This window comes from Ornithorhynchus anatinus, chromosome 2, assembly GCF_004115215.2.
Source record: "Ornithorhynchus anatinus isolate Pmale09 chromosome 2, mOrnAna1.pri.v4, whole genome shotgun sequence".
Classification (NCBI taxonomy): Eukaryota; Metazoa; Chordata; class Mammalia; order Monotremata; family Ornithorhynchidae; genus Ornithorhynchus; species Ornithorhynchus anatinus.
Window position 1 is genome coordinate 132,575,778 of NC_041729.1, and position 12,106 is coordinate 132,587,883.

Below are 12,106 nucleotides of genomic sequence, written 5' to 3' on the forward strand. Positions count from 1 at the left end.
TAAACTAGAAGGTAACAGCAGTGTCTGTGGGTTTACAGTTCCATTACTGTAGATGAATTACTAGAGATGAAATACAGCCTCTTCAAAATAGAGAATGGAGGAGTCCATACAGATACAAGCACAGCCAATCAGAAGATACTTACTGATGGGGCTTCTCCAATGTGGACATGGGTCTTTTGTTTGGCTTCACATAACTGCCTCAGGTGCAAGATCACTAGTTCATTTTCCTCTTGATCAGTGACTGGCTTCATTTTCTGTTGAGGTGAATTTATAAATAAGTGGTCTGTTCAAAAAGAATACTGTTTTTGGAAAGAGCTCGGGATTGGGGGATAGAGAACCTGGGTTCTAATCCCAACTCCACCTCTTCCTTCCTGAATAACCTTGGGCAAGTCATTTAGAGTCCTTAGCCTTCAGTTTTTTCATCTGTAAAAATGGGTATTAAATATTTATTACAAGTCCCCATTTGAATGAGAACCCTTGAAGGACAGGGATTGTGTCTGACTGGATTATTTTCTATCTACCCTAGCACTTACTTGGCACAAATACCCAAATTATTATTGTGATAAGTAGTAGTAACAGGAATAATAATAATAAACTTTGGTCAGGAAGAAAATTTAAAAAAATTGTTTTCCTAAAAAATTAACTTTTCTTGTAAGGTAAATCAATAAAGGTCTTGCAAAGCATAGCATCCAGCTGACTCACAGAACTGGAATCTGAGATGGGAGGAAGCGAATTTCCCTATGAACAAAAATGCAGAACCACGTTCCTTTCTAAACCTAATGAGTTCAGCTATCATCTGTCAACCTCACAGTGGGCTGGTGTAAGGGGAGAGGAACCCTTATGACCCATTGCCTCAATTCTCTAGCCCTTTTTTGTGACTGGGCAAAGGGGAATTCTGTTCCCCAGATTGCCAATAGCCTTTGCAAGGGTATTCTACATTTCATCCTAAACCCACTGAAAATGCAGGCCCCTTATGGGAATAGATGAAAGGTGGCTTTATTTAGAAGCAGCCGGACTCATTGGGAACAGCCTAAGACTGGGAGTCAGAGGACCTGGGTTCTAATTCTGGCTCCTCCATTTGCCTGCTGTGTGAACTTGGGCAAATCACTTAACTTCTCTGTGTGTCTCAGTTCCTTCATCTGTTCTCCATGTGAGACCTGATTAACTTATATCTACCCCAATGCTTAGCACAATCTTTGGCACATAGTGAGAGCAGAACAAACCACTATTATTGTTATTATTATTATGCAATTAATTTTATAATGTGCTTTGGGGAGAACAGGTCCACCAAAGTACAAAGACAAAAACAAGTATCATTGACTATTACCTGAACTCGTTCAAAAATGTCTGCTTGCTCATTATCCGTCAGGGATGACAGGTGCCTCTGGATCACCAACTTTGCTCTAGGTGGGTAAAGACCTTAGGAGAAATTATGAAGCAACATATAAACAAAATCCTTGGACCATGACTTGAAATTCATATTCTCTCTATACCCTATGCAGGCTTAAGGGATCTGACCAACTCACGACTCCTCAGCTTTAGGGACCGGACCCTGGACCATCCTTCTTGGCCATCTTTCAAGAGAAGATTTCTCATCTACCTTCATAATTGTCCTCTTCCTTTCCCCTACACCTCAAACCCATGCCTTCCCACCTTCTACCCACCCATCTTTCTTCTCTGATAGCCATTTTCAACCATCCATGAGAAGCAGTGTGGCCTGGTGGGGAGAGCATGGGCCTGGAAATCAGAGGACCTGGGTTCTAAACCTGGATCTGCCTATACTTCCTGTGTGACCCTGGGCAAGTCACTTCACTTTTCCATGCTTCATTTCCTCAACTGTAAATGGGAATTAAATATTTGTTCTCCTTCCTACGTAGATTGTGAACTCCATGTGCGACTGTGTACAACCTGATTAATTTAGATTTACCTCAGTGTTCATAACAATGCTTGACACAAATACCAGAATAATAAATATAATTATTATTCACTTTCTTATGGCTTCTTTCCTATTCCTGTTTATGTTGCCCTTAAACTACATGCCCTTTATGGACCCTATTGCATCATTCAGTTATTACCTCTATTCACCTCCTCCCATTCCAATCTAAAGTCCTTGAACAAGTTGCTTGCACATTCATTCATTCAGTAATATTTATTGAGTGCTTACTGTGTACAGAGCAAGGTACTAAATATAAAATTTATTCATTCATTCATTCGATAGTATTTATTGAGTGCTTACTATGTGCAGAGCACTGTACTAAGCACTTGGAATGTACAATTCGGCAACAGATAGAGACAATACCTGCCCATTGATGGGCTTACAGTCTAATTGGAGGAGACAGACAAAAACAATAACAATAAATAGAATCAAGGTGATGTACATCTTATTAACAAAATAAATAGGGTAATAAAAATATATTCAAATGAGTGGATGATCACAGTGTTGAGGGGAGGAGAAGGGAGGGGGGAAGAGCAGAGGGAAAGGGGGGGAAAGGGGGCTTAGCTGAGGGGAGGTGAAGGTGGGGGCAGAGAGGCAGCAGAGGGAGCAGAGGGAAAAGGGGAAGTTCAGTCTGGGAAGGCCTCTTGGAGGAGGTGAGCTCTCAGTAGGGTTGTGAAGAGGAGAAGAGAATTCATTTGGCAGAGGTGAGGAGGGAGGGCATTCCAGGACAGCGGGAGGACGTGGGCCAGGGGTCGACAGCGGGATAGGCGAGAACGGGGGACGGTGAGGAGGTGGGTGGCAGAGGAGCGGAGTGTGCAGGGTGGGCAGTGGAAAGAGAGAAAGGAGGAGAGGTAGGAAGGGGCAAGGTGATGGAGAGCCTTGAAGCCCAGAGTGAGAAGTTTTTGTTTCGTGCAGAAGTTGATAGGCAACTACTGGAGGTTTTTAAGAAGGGGAGTGACATGCCCAGAGCGTTTCTGCAGGAAGCTGAGCCGGGCAGCGGAATGAAGAAGAGACTGGAGCGGGGAGAGACAGGAGGAAGGGAGATCAGAGAGAAGGTTGACACGATAATCCAGTTGGGATAATATGAGATCCTGTACCAGTAAGATAGCCGTTTGGGTGGAGAGGAAATGGTGGATCTAGGCAATATTATAAAGGTGAGACCAACAATGAACAGAAATATTCCCTGACCACAGCGAGCTTACAGTCTAGAGGGGGAGATAGACCTTAGTATAAATAAATTACTGATATGTAAGTAAAGTGCTGTGGGGCTGGGAACGGGGATGAATAATGGGAGCAGGTCAGGGTGACGCAAAAGGGAGTGGGAGAAGAGGAAAGGAAGGCTTAGGGAAGGCCACTTGGAGGAGATGTGCCATTATAATAAGGCTTTGAAGGTGGGGAGAGTAATTGTCTGTCAGAATTGAGAAGGGAGGGCATTCCAGACCAGAGGCAGGACCTGGACGAGGTGTCAGCGGCGAAATAGACTTGTTTGAGATAGAGGGAGAAGGTTGGCATTAGAGAAGCAAAGTGTGTGGGCTGGGTTGTAGTAGGAGAGGAGCAAGGTGAGGTAGGAGGGGGCAAGGTGATTGACTGCTTTGAAGCCAACAGTGAAGTGTTTTTGTTTGATGCGGAGGTGGATGGGCAACCGCTCGAGTTTCTTGAGCCATGGGAAAAGTGTCCTGAATGTTTGGTAAAAAAATGATCCAGGCAGCAGAGTGAAGTATGGACTGGGGTGGCGAGAGACAGGAGGCTGGGAGGTCAGCAAGGAGGCTGATACAGTAATCAAGGTGGGAGAGGGTAAGTGCTTGTATTAACTTGGTTAGCAGTTTGGATGGAGAGGAAAGGGCCAATTTTAGTGATGTTTTGAAGGTGGAACTGACAGGATTTAGTAATGAACTAAATATGTGGGTTGAATGAGAGAAAGGAATCAAGGATAAATGTGAAGGCTATGGGCTTGTGAGACAGGAAGGATAGTTGTGTCATCTACAGTGACGGGAAAGTGAGGGGAGAAAAGGGTTTGGGTGGGAAAATGAGTTCTGTTTTGGACATGTTAAACTTGAGGTGTCAAGAAGACATTCAAGTAGAGATGTCTTGAAGATAGGAGGAGACTGCAGAGAGGGAAAGAGATGGGGGCTGGAGATGTACACCCATTGCCTCCATTCCTCTTCCACTTCCTCTTCTCCACTCCGTCTAGAATCTGGGTTCTGCCTCATTCACCCCACTGAAACAGGTCTCTCCAGGGATGCCAATGACTTCCTCTTTGCCAAGTTAAATATACTCTATTCTTCACTATTATTTCTTTGGGAAACATTCCGACCTTAGTTTTTCTGACACAGTTCTCTCCTGTTTCTACTCTCCAGCGGCTCCCTCTCTGTCCCTTTGCTGGGCTCTTCCTCTGTCTCACACCCTGATCTGTGACTGTCCTCCAAGCTCTGGTCTGGGTCCCCTTCTATTTTCCATGTGTAAGCATGACCTTGGGGAGCTCATCCATTCCCAGAGCTTTAACCACCACCTCTATGTGGATAACTCCCAACTTTACATCTCCATCCCTAACCTCTCTTCTTCTCTGCAATCTCACGTTTCCTCCTGCCTCCAGGGCATCTCTACATGGATGTCTGCCAGGACTTCAAGCTCTGTAAGGCCAAACAGAACTCTTCATCTTCCCTACCAAATCCTCTCCTCCACAGCACTTTACCTCACATCTGACAACACCGTGATCCTCCCCGTTTCCGTGCCCTACAGCGGTCCTTCATACAAGATTCCCAATGTTCTGAAGGGTCTTCTCCCTACCCCATTCTCTGGTGGGAACGGAAGGGAAGGGGACAGACTTGGAAATAATAAGAATCATCATCATCACCCTCATAATCATTATGCTTACTATGTGCCAAGCACTGTTCTACACACTGTTAGTACAAGATAATGAAGTTGGATACAGTCCCTGTTCCACATGGGGCTCACACTCTAAGTGGGAGAGAGAACAGATACTGAATCTCCATCTCTAGATGAGGAAACTGAGGCCCAGAGAACTGACTTGCCTTCGAGGTACTACATCAGGCAAGTGGTAAAGCCAGGATTATAACTCAAAACCCCTGACTCCCAGGCCTGTGTGCTTTCCACCAGACCACATTGTTTCTCTATCTATCAAGCACACTCCCTGAAGAAAGACAAACATCAGTTTACCCCATGCATTAGCAGGGATGGTGTTCTTCCCAGCACTGATCACACTTCAGTTCAGGAATTTAGTGAGCATGCCTGTTGACCATAAGTCGATCAGTATGGCTCAATTTGAATGTATGTGTCTGTGTGTGTGTCTCCAAACATAAAAGCAGGCCTGGTCATCATATGCTAATACGTATATGGGCAGGCAGAAAGGGAGGATAATACTTTTAAAAAACAAAAAAGAAAGGGAAAGAGAAGAAGTATCTAACCTTTATGCAGTTCAAGTACTTTTCTCAAGCAATTTAATGAGGTGGGGGGGATGAGAAGAAGAGAAATAAACAGAAACACAAAGGAGGATATATAAAACCCAAATAGTAGAAATGGGTAATAAATGGAAGAAAAAGAGGAAACAAAATGACAGAAGTATGTAAATTTACTGAGTGGAGATCCAGAGAACAGATATTGATCTTTCTACCCTAAATAATGATTTATAATTCACTCAATTCTCAATGGCACTTAGCTAACAGTATGAAAATTGGATGGATTACAAAGAATATTAAAAAATGCTTGAAAACCTAACTATCAGCAGGAGAAACAGCCTTAGTATTTGTCTAGGTCGAGAGGTGCTGTTTTGAACTATGGGTGTTGTGATGTGGAGAAGCTTCAGATGAACAAGCCCAGTTTGCAATCTCCTCTATATGACAAAGTAGAGAATCCACTCTCCAGTGAGAAGCAGCGTGGCTCAGTGGAAAGAACACGGGCTTTGGAGTCAGAGGTCATGGGTTGGAATCCCGGCTCTGCCACTTGTCAGCTGTGTGACTGTGGGCAAGTCACTTAACTTCTCTGTGCCTCAGTTACCTCATCTGTAAAATGGGGATTAAGACTGTGAGCCCCACGTGGGACAACCTGATTCCCCTGTGCCTACCCCAGCGCTTAGAACAGTGCTCTGCACATAGTAAGCGCTTAACAAATACTAACATTATTATTAACATTATTATTACTAGAGAGATATGACAATAAGAACTTTTAGGAAAACCTAAAAAAGGTAGGATTTTATCTTTCACAAAATAGTAATATTTAAACAAGTCCATCACAGTCATGTTTGTCAAGGCTTCACAACTGATGCTAAGCAGCCTGGGGTAGGGGAAGAGCTCACTCTTGGGAGCCAGAGGACCCAGGTTCTAATTCCGGCCCCATCACTGTCCTGTTGTGTGACCTCGGGCAAGTCACTTCATTTCTCTGTGCCTCAGTTTTCACATCTGAAAAATGGGCATTAAATAAATACCTTTTTTCCCTCTTAGACTGTGAGCCCCTGTGGGACAGAGACTGTGTCCAACTGTAATTGCTCCACACTTAGCAGAATACACATTGCACATGATCTGGCAAACAGTAAGTGCTTAACAAGTACCACAATTATTATTATATTATATAACTATGGCAGAATCCAATCTCATGTTCTTTTACAAATTTAATGTTGAATACTCTGTTATCAGTAGATTTTGATTTTCTTTTAATTAACACTCTCCCTTGAGCCTCTTATTACTGAAACACAAGATTTCCCAATCCCCAATCTAATAAAACCTAGTTGGTATTGGCAGATAATAGCAAAATGATATGCTCTTACTGGATACAGATCATGCTTAATAAAACCTATGTTCTTGGTCACTGCCTAGATTACAGGTGTTCACAAGCTACCGATTCCCTTGAGTCTTTATCTCTTCTCTACCTAACCCTTTCTTTATGAAGGCAGTGCAGTTTAGCAAACAGAATATGATTTGGGGAATTAGGAGACCTAGATTCTAATCCCAGCTCTTTTACTGACCTAATCATCTAACCTCTCTGTGGCTATATGGAAATTGAAGAAAATACTAACTATACCAAAAGGATGACATTAGGCTAAACAAGATAACTGATGTGAAAGAACCTTGGAAAAATAAATTCAAGGTATTATTATTTTGTTTCTAACTTGTGCTTTAAAGAGGTGTTAGCCCAGTAAGAAATTCTTCTAAGATTCCTCCACTCCTGGTACATTTGTCCTTAAGGGGTGATTATCACAATGAAACAGACAACAAGGAAAAATGAGCTGAGGCAGTTCTGATCACCCATCTCCCAGCACATGTTAGCACATTATAGAGCTTCCAGTCTTCTAAAGATAAGCTATTGCATTTAGTTATCTGGCAGACCTTTAAGACTGAAAATGGTAAATTATTGTAATTGCTTTTTTCTATAGACACTTTGGGGAATATATTCAATCATATTTATGAGTGCTTACTGGGTGCATATATAGTGAAACCTGCTTTCTGGAATCATATGATTTCTTTATAAGGCTACGTTTCTCCTGAGCATGGCTCTCAATTCTAAAAAGAACCAAGACCTACTGTTGTAGGAACTTGCATAGTGCTTCCTCAGTGAACTCTGAATCAATCATATTTATTGAGTGCTTACTGTGTCCAGAGCACTGTATTTAGTGCTTCGGAGCATACAATATAACAATAAACAGACACATTCCCAGACCAAAATGAGCTTACAATCTAGAGGGAAGACAGACATTAATAAATAAATAAATAAATTACAGATATAAGTGCTATGAGACTGGGAGGGGCTATGAATAAGGGGCACAAGTCAGGGTGATGCAGAATGGAGTGGGAGATAAGGAAAAGAAGGCTAGTCAGGTAAGGCCTCTTGGAGGAGATGTGCCTTCAAGGTTTTGAAGAGGGGGCGATCAATTTTCTGTCAGATATTAAGAGGGAGAGTGTTCCAGGCCAGAGGCAGGATACGGGAGAAAGGTCAAGTGACTACTCTACCTTCAATCCGTTCACAGAGTTTGTGCAGGGAGTGCATGGGGCAAGCCTCACACAGTTTAACCTGGGTTTTCGCACTTTGCAGAGCAGCCGCGGTACTGAAGGCTTGCTTCAGGGTAAGCATTACCTCATCCACCTAAGGGAAGAAACAACATATAAGCCTATCAAAAATTGCTTTTTATTCCAGTTGGGCTCCTGAATAAAAAGCACACGCTACAATACAGGTCCTCCTGACATCAACAATCCCAAACAGTGGAAATTTGGTCATTAGACAAATGTAAGATGTCTCCTGATTTGATCATTAGCAGAAGAGACACATGTGAGTTGAAGTTAGATTATTGAGAACAGAGACAGAAATTCAAGAAAGTGACATATATATGTCTATAAGTATTGGTGAGTGAGACTGTTTGAATATAGCTCTCTAATCAATAGAACCAACCACACAGATACTGGCCAATCAATCAATCAAAGTTATTTATTGAGCCCTTACTTTGTGTACAAAACTCTACTAAGCACCTAGAAGAGTACAGTTCAGTTGGTAGATGCAATCCCTGCTCACAAGGAGCTTTCAGTCTAACAGGTAAAATACAGGAGAAAAGAGCTTAGTACAGTGCTCTGCACACAGTAAATGTTCAATAAATATGATTGAATGAATGGAAACAACTAAATACAAGGCTATACACTTATGTATATACTTATGCTTGTATGTTTTGTGGAAGTGGGGATAGGAGGATAGATCTAAGTGCTTAAGGGGCATGGCCTAGTGGATAGAGCCCGGGCCTAGGAGTCAAAAGGTCATGGGTTCTAGTCCCGGCACCACAATATGTCTGCTGTGTGAGCTTGGGAAAGTCATTTTACTTCTCTGTGACTCAGTTGTCTTAATATCCATCTGTAAAATGGATATTAAGACTGTGAGGCCTATGTGGGACTCTGTTCAACCTAATTATCTTGTAACTACCCCAGCGCATAGAACAGTGCCTGGCACATAGTAAGTGCTTAACAATACCAAAATTTGTAATTATTATCATTGAGCGCATGGGACAGCAATGCAGGGGCAGGGGAAGAAAAGGATGGTGGATGAGAACTTAGTCTGGGAAGGCTTCCTGAAGAAGGACTGATTTCAGTACAGCTTTGAAGATATGATGAGTGTTGATTTGCCAGAGAGGGAAGGGAGATCTTGAGTAAGGGGTTGACAACAGGTAAGGTGAGAGTGAGAGACAGTGAGTATGTTGGTAATTGAGGAGTAGAGTGTGTGGGCTGGGTTGTAGTGTAAGAGGAGCGAGGATAAAAAAGGGGGGAAACACATTGATTGAGTACATTGAATCCGATGGTGAGGAGTTTCTGCTTAAAGCAGACAGGAAGGGACAACAACTGGAGGCACTTGAGGAGTGGGAGATGTGTGAAGAACATTTTTTTTAGAAAGAAGATCTGGGCAGCAGAGTGAGGTGTGGACTGGAGAGAGGAAGGACTGGAGGCAGGGAGGTTTGCAAGAAGGCTGATGTGGCAGAAAAAGAATATGACAAGTGCTGGAACCAGTATGGTAGTAGCAGTTTGGATGGAGAGGAAGGAGTGAATTCTGGAGATCTTGTGGAGATCAAAATCAACAAGATTTAAAGACTGAATATGTGGGATGAAGGAGAGAAACAAACTAAATATAATGCCACGGTTGAGGGCTTGTGACGCAGGAAGGATTATGGCCTTTTCTACAGTGATCAAAAAGTCAGAGGGAGGAGAGAGTTTTTTTTAAATAGTTCATTTGGTAGATGTGAATTTCCAGAGAAAAGTTTAAATGCCACATTTCATTTGCGACACTCTGGACATTCGCTTCACACACTGCATGATTTGGGAGCTTCGTGGATGTGCAATGGGAGATTCTGCATGTAAATTTGCTCTTAAATTTTCCATTTATATTTTACCACAGCTCCTGAACAAAAATAATTTGTTTCAAATGGGCTACTCCTTTAGAAAAAAATATCCGGACAAGTTAAATGCTTATTTTTCTATGTGGGCGAAGGTGTCTGAATTAACACAACTCTACCCTTGACAAGTACCACAGGCATTGTCTAAGGGCTGAATCTCACCAGTGGGTCAGCAATTCCAGACATCAGCTGATTTCTCTCTTGCTCTTTCACTCATTTGGCTCAGGGGATTTGAATGCAGCCATCCCGTTTCCTAGCTGCTACTTCGAGGCCAACAACAGCTCATCTTTACTTATTGTTAAGCGGGCTTCAGTTGGTGGCCCTGTCATCACTGTGACACCACCACAAATAGAACAGTGTGGCTTTCCCACACTCCGGAGGACTGGGAAAGGTCAAACTCTGAAGCAGGCATGGTGGGGTACGAAGTGATAAGGATTCCTCACAACACCACCCTCTTTGATATTCGAAACTAGCGTTCATGTTTCATGCACAATCTTTTTTTTAGAATCGTTTTCCTCTTCACTTTGGTCTTGCTAAGGATAAGGTGGTATTTAAAGCACTTAATCTACTTCTACATCAGAGCAGTTGAGGCATTGGATTACGGAAACCTTAATGTGCTGACACTGCCCACAGTAATCATTCAAAAATTGGATTTAAACCTAATTCTGAATCAAATTCACCATGATTTTTCTATAAGGAAATTCAATGTGATATGAAACTCTCTCAGTACAAATTGCTTTCAGTCACAATTCAAAAAGCAAATGTTATAGGATTTAAGAAAAAAGTGTTATACATTGGACTGTCATTTTCTCTTACTTCAGAGTACTTTCTTTTTTCAGGAAGCCCAGAAAATTACATATATATGCACAGTGATTTCTGGTATCCGATATGCCTTCTGTTTTAAGGATTTGAAAGATCGGTCATATGATTAATTTGAATCTTCCATGAGGGTTCAGCCCTCTCCTTGAACTTATTCTCATTTTGTCACTGTAAGAAGCTCCCAAAGGAAGTGAAATCAACTTGTATGGCATCTTCTAGACTGTAAACTCGTAGTGGGCAGGAAACAGATACTGTAATCTCCCAAGCGCTGAGTACAAATGCTCTGCCCACAGTAAGTGCTCAATAAATGTGAATGATTAATTGGCCGATCAATTTAGGGTGGCATAATCCTTACTACAAGGAATGAAGATCTTTTCAGTGCCTCTCTTATTGAATTACTCCTTTAAACCTGCTTACACTATTCAGTATGGATTTGAAATTGTTGGTTTTTTAAATCTCCTCGTTTCAAGCACACACCTTCTTTCAGAATTTCTATGAATTCTCTTAACCATTATCATATTAAACTTAGAGCCCACCCAAAAGGCACTTCACTACATTCCAAATAGTTCTTAGAATGGCAGAATTGTAAAGCTGAAAGAGACTTCTAGGGGTCCAATGGTCCAGACCCCTTCCCTCACAGAGGGAAGCCTAAGCCAGCTAAAACTGAGACTAGGTGAACCATGTAAAAAGAATAAACAACAGGAATTACACCTTTCAACATGCTCTCAGGGACAGTAATCGCTCTCCCTCTTCCTCATTTTAGGACATTTTTAGTTCCAAATGACACTCGACTGAAGATTTTCCAAGTGAATGGATTTCCAAAGCATAGGAAAAAGTGTACCTTCTAGCAACCTTCTTTGTGGGGTTTTTGTTTCTTATTTTTCTATTGGAATTTTTAAGCACTTTGCTTGCAAAATGTTTTCTTTGTTCTTCCCTGTGGCTCAAGGCTGGCAGCAGGAACCTGCTGGATTTTTTCTGATATTAGGACTGTAAGCTCACTGTGGTCAAAGAATATGTCTACCGACTCTGCTGTACTGTACTCTTCCAAGTGCTTAGTACCCTGCTCTGCACATGGTAAGCACTCAAATAAATACCACTGCTAATGATTAGGAGATTGTGCAAGGCAACCAATGTTACTTACCAAGGATTCGCTTGCACACTGGAACACATAACAAACATACTGACTCAGTCCTTGCTCAAGAGACTCTCGGCATATAAATCCAAAGTGATCAACCTGCTTAATACCCTGGGAGGAGAAATAGAAATGCAATGCTTCTCTGATTATCTTTTTTAAACAACTACATTGATTAATTAAAATTTTCAGTTCCCTGAATATAAGCTGAATACCCATATTACTCTGTTTTTTCAACATTTATAATAATAACAATAATAGTAATAATTATGGTATTTGTTAAGTGCTTACTATGTGCCAAGCACTGTTCCAAGCACTGGGTACAAGGTACCCAGGTACCTGA

The 12,106-nt window shown here is 41.9% G+C and overlaps 1 protein-coding gene across 2 annotated transcripts in view; it reads right to left on the minus strand.

Annotated features, from left to right (window-relative positions):
- Positions 1–12,106, minus strand: part of TBC1D4 (TBC1 domain family member 4) — a 219,158-nt gene that overhangs the window by 83,463 nt on the left and 123,589 nt on the right. For both annotated transcript variants that reach the window (XM_029058002.1, XM_029058003.2), the window contains exons 4-7: positions 11,773–11,877; positions 7,897–8,029; positions 1,328–1,419; positions 144–254 (exon numbers count right to left, since the gene is read on the minus strand). In XM_029058002.1, coding sequence (XP_028913835.1) covers positions 144–254; positions 1,328–1,419; positions 7,897–8,029; positions 11,773–11,877 — 441 coding nt within the window. The remainder of the gene's footprint in view (positions 1–143; positions 255–1,327; positions 1,420–7,896; positions 8,030–11,772; positions 11,878–12,106) is intronic.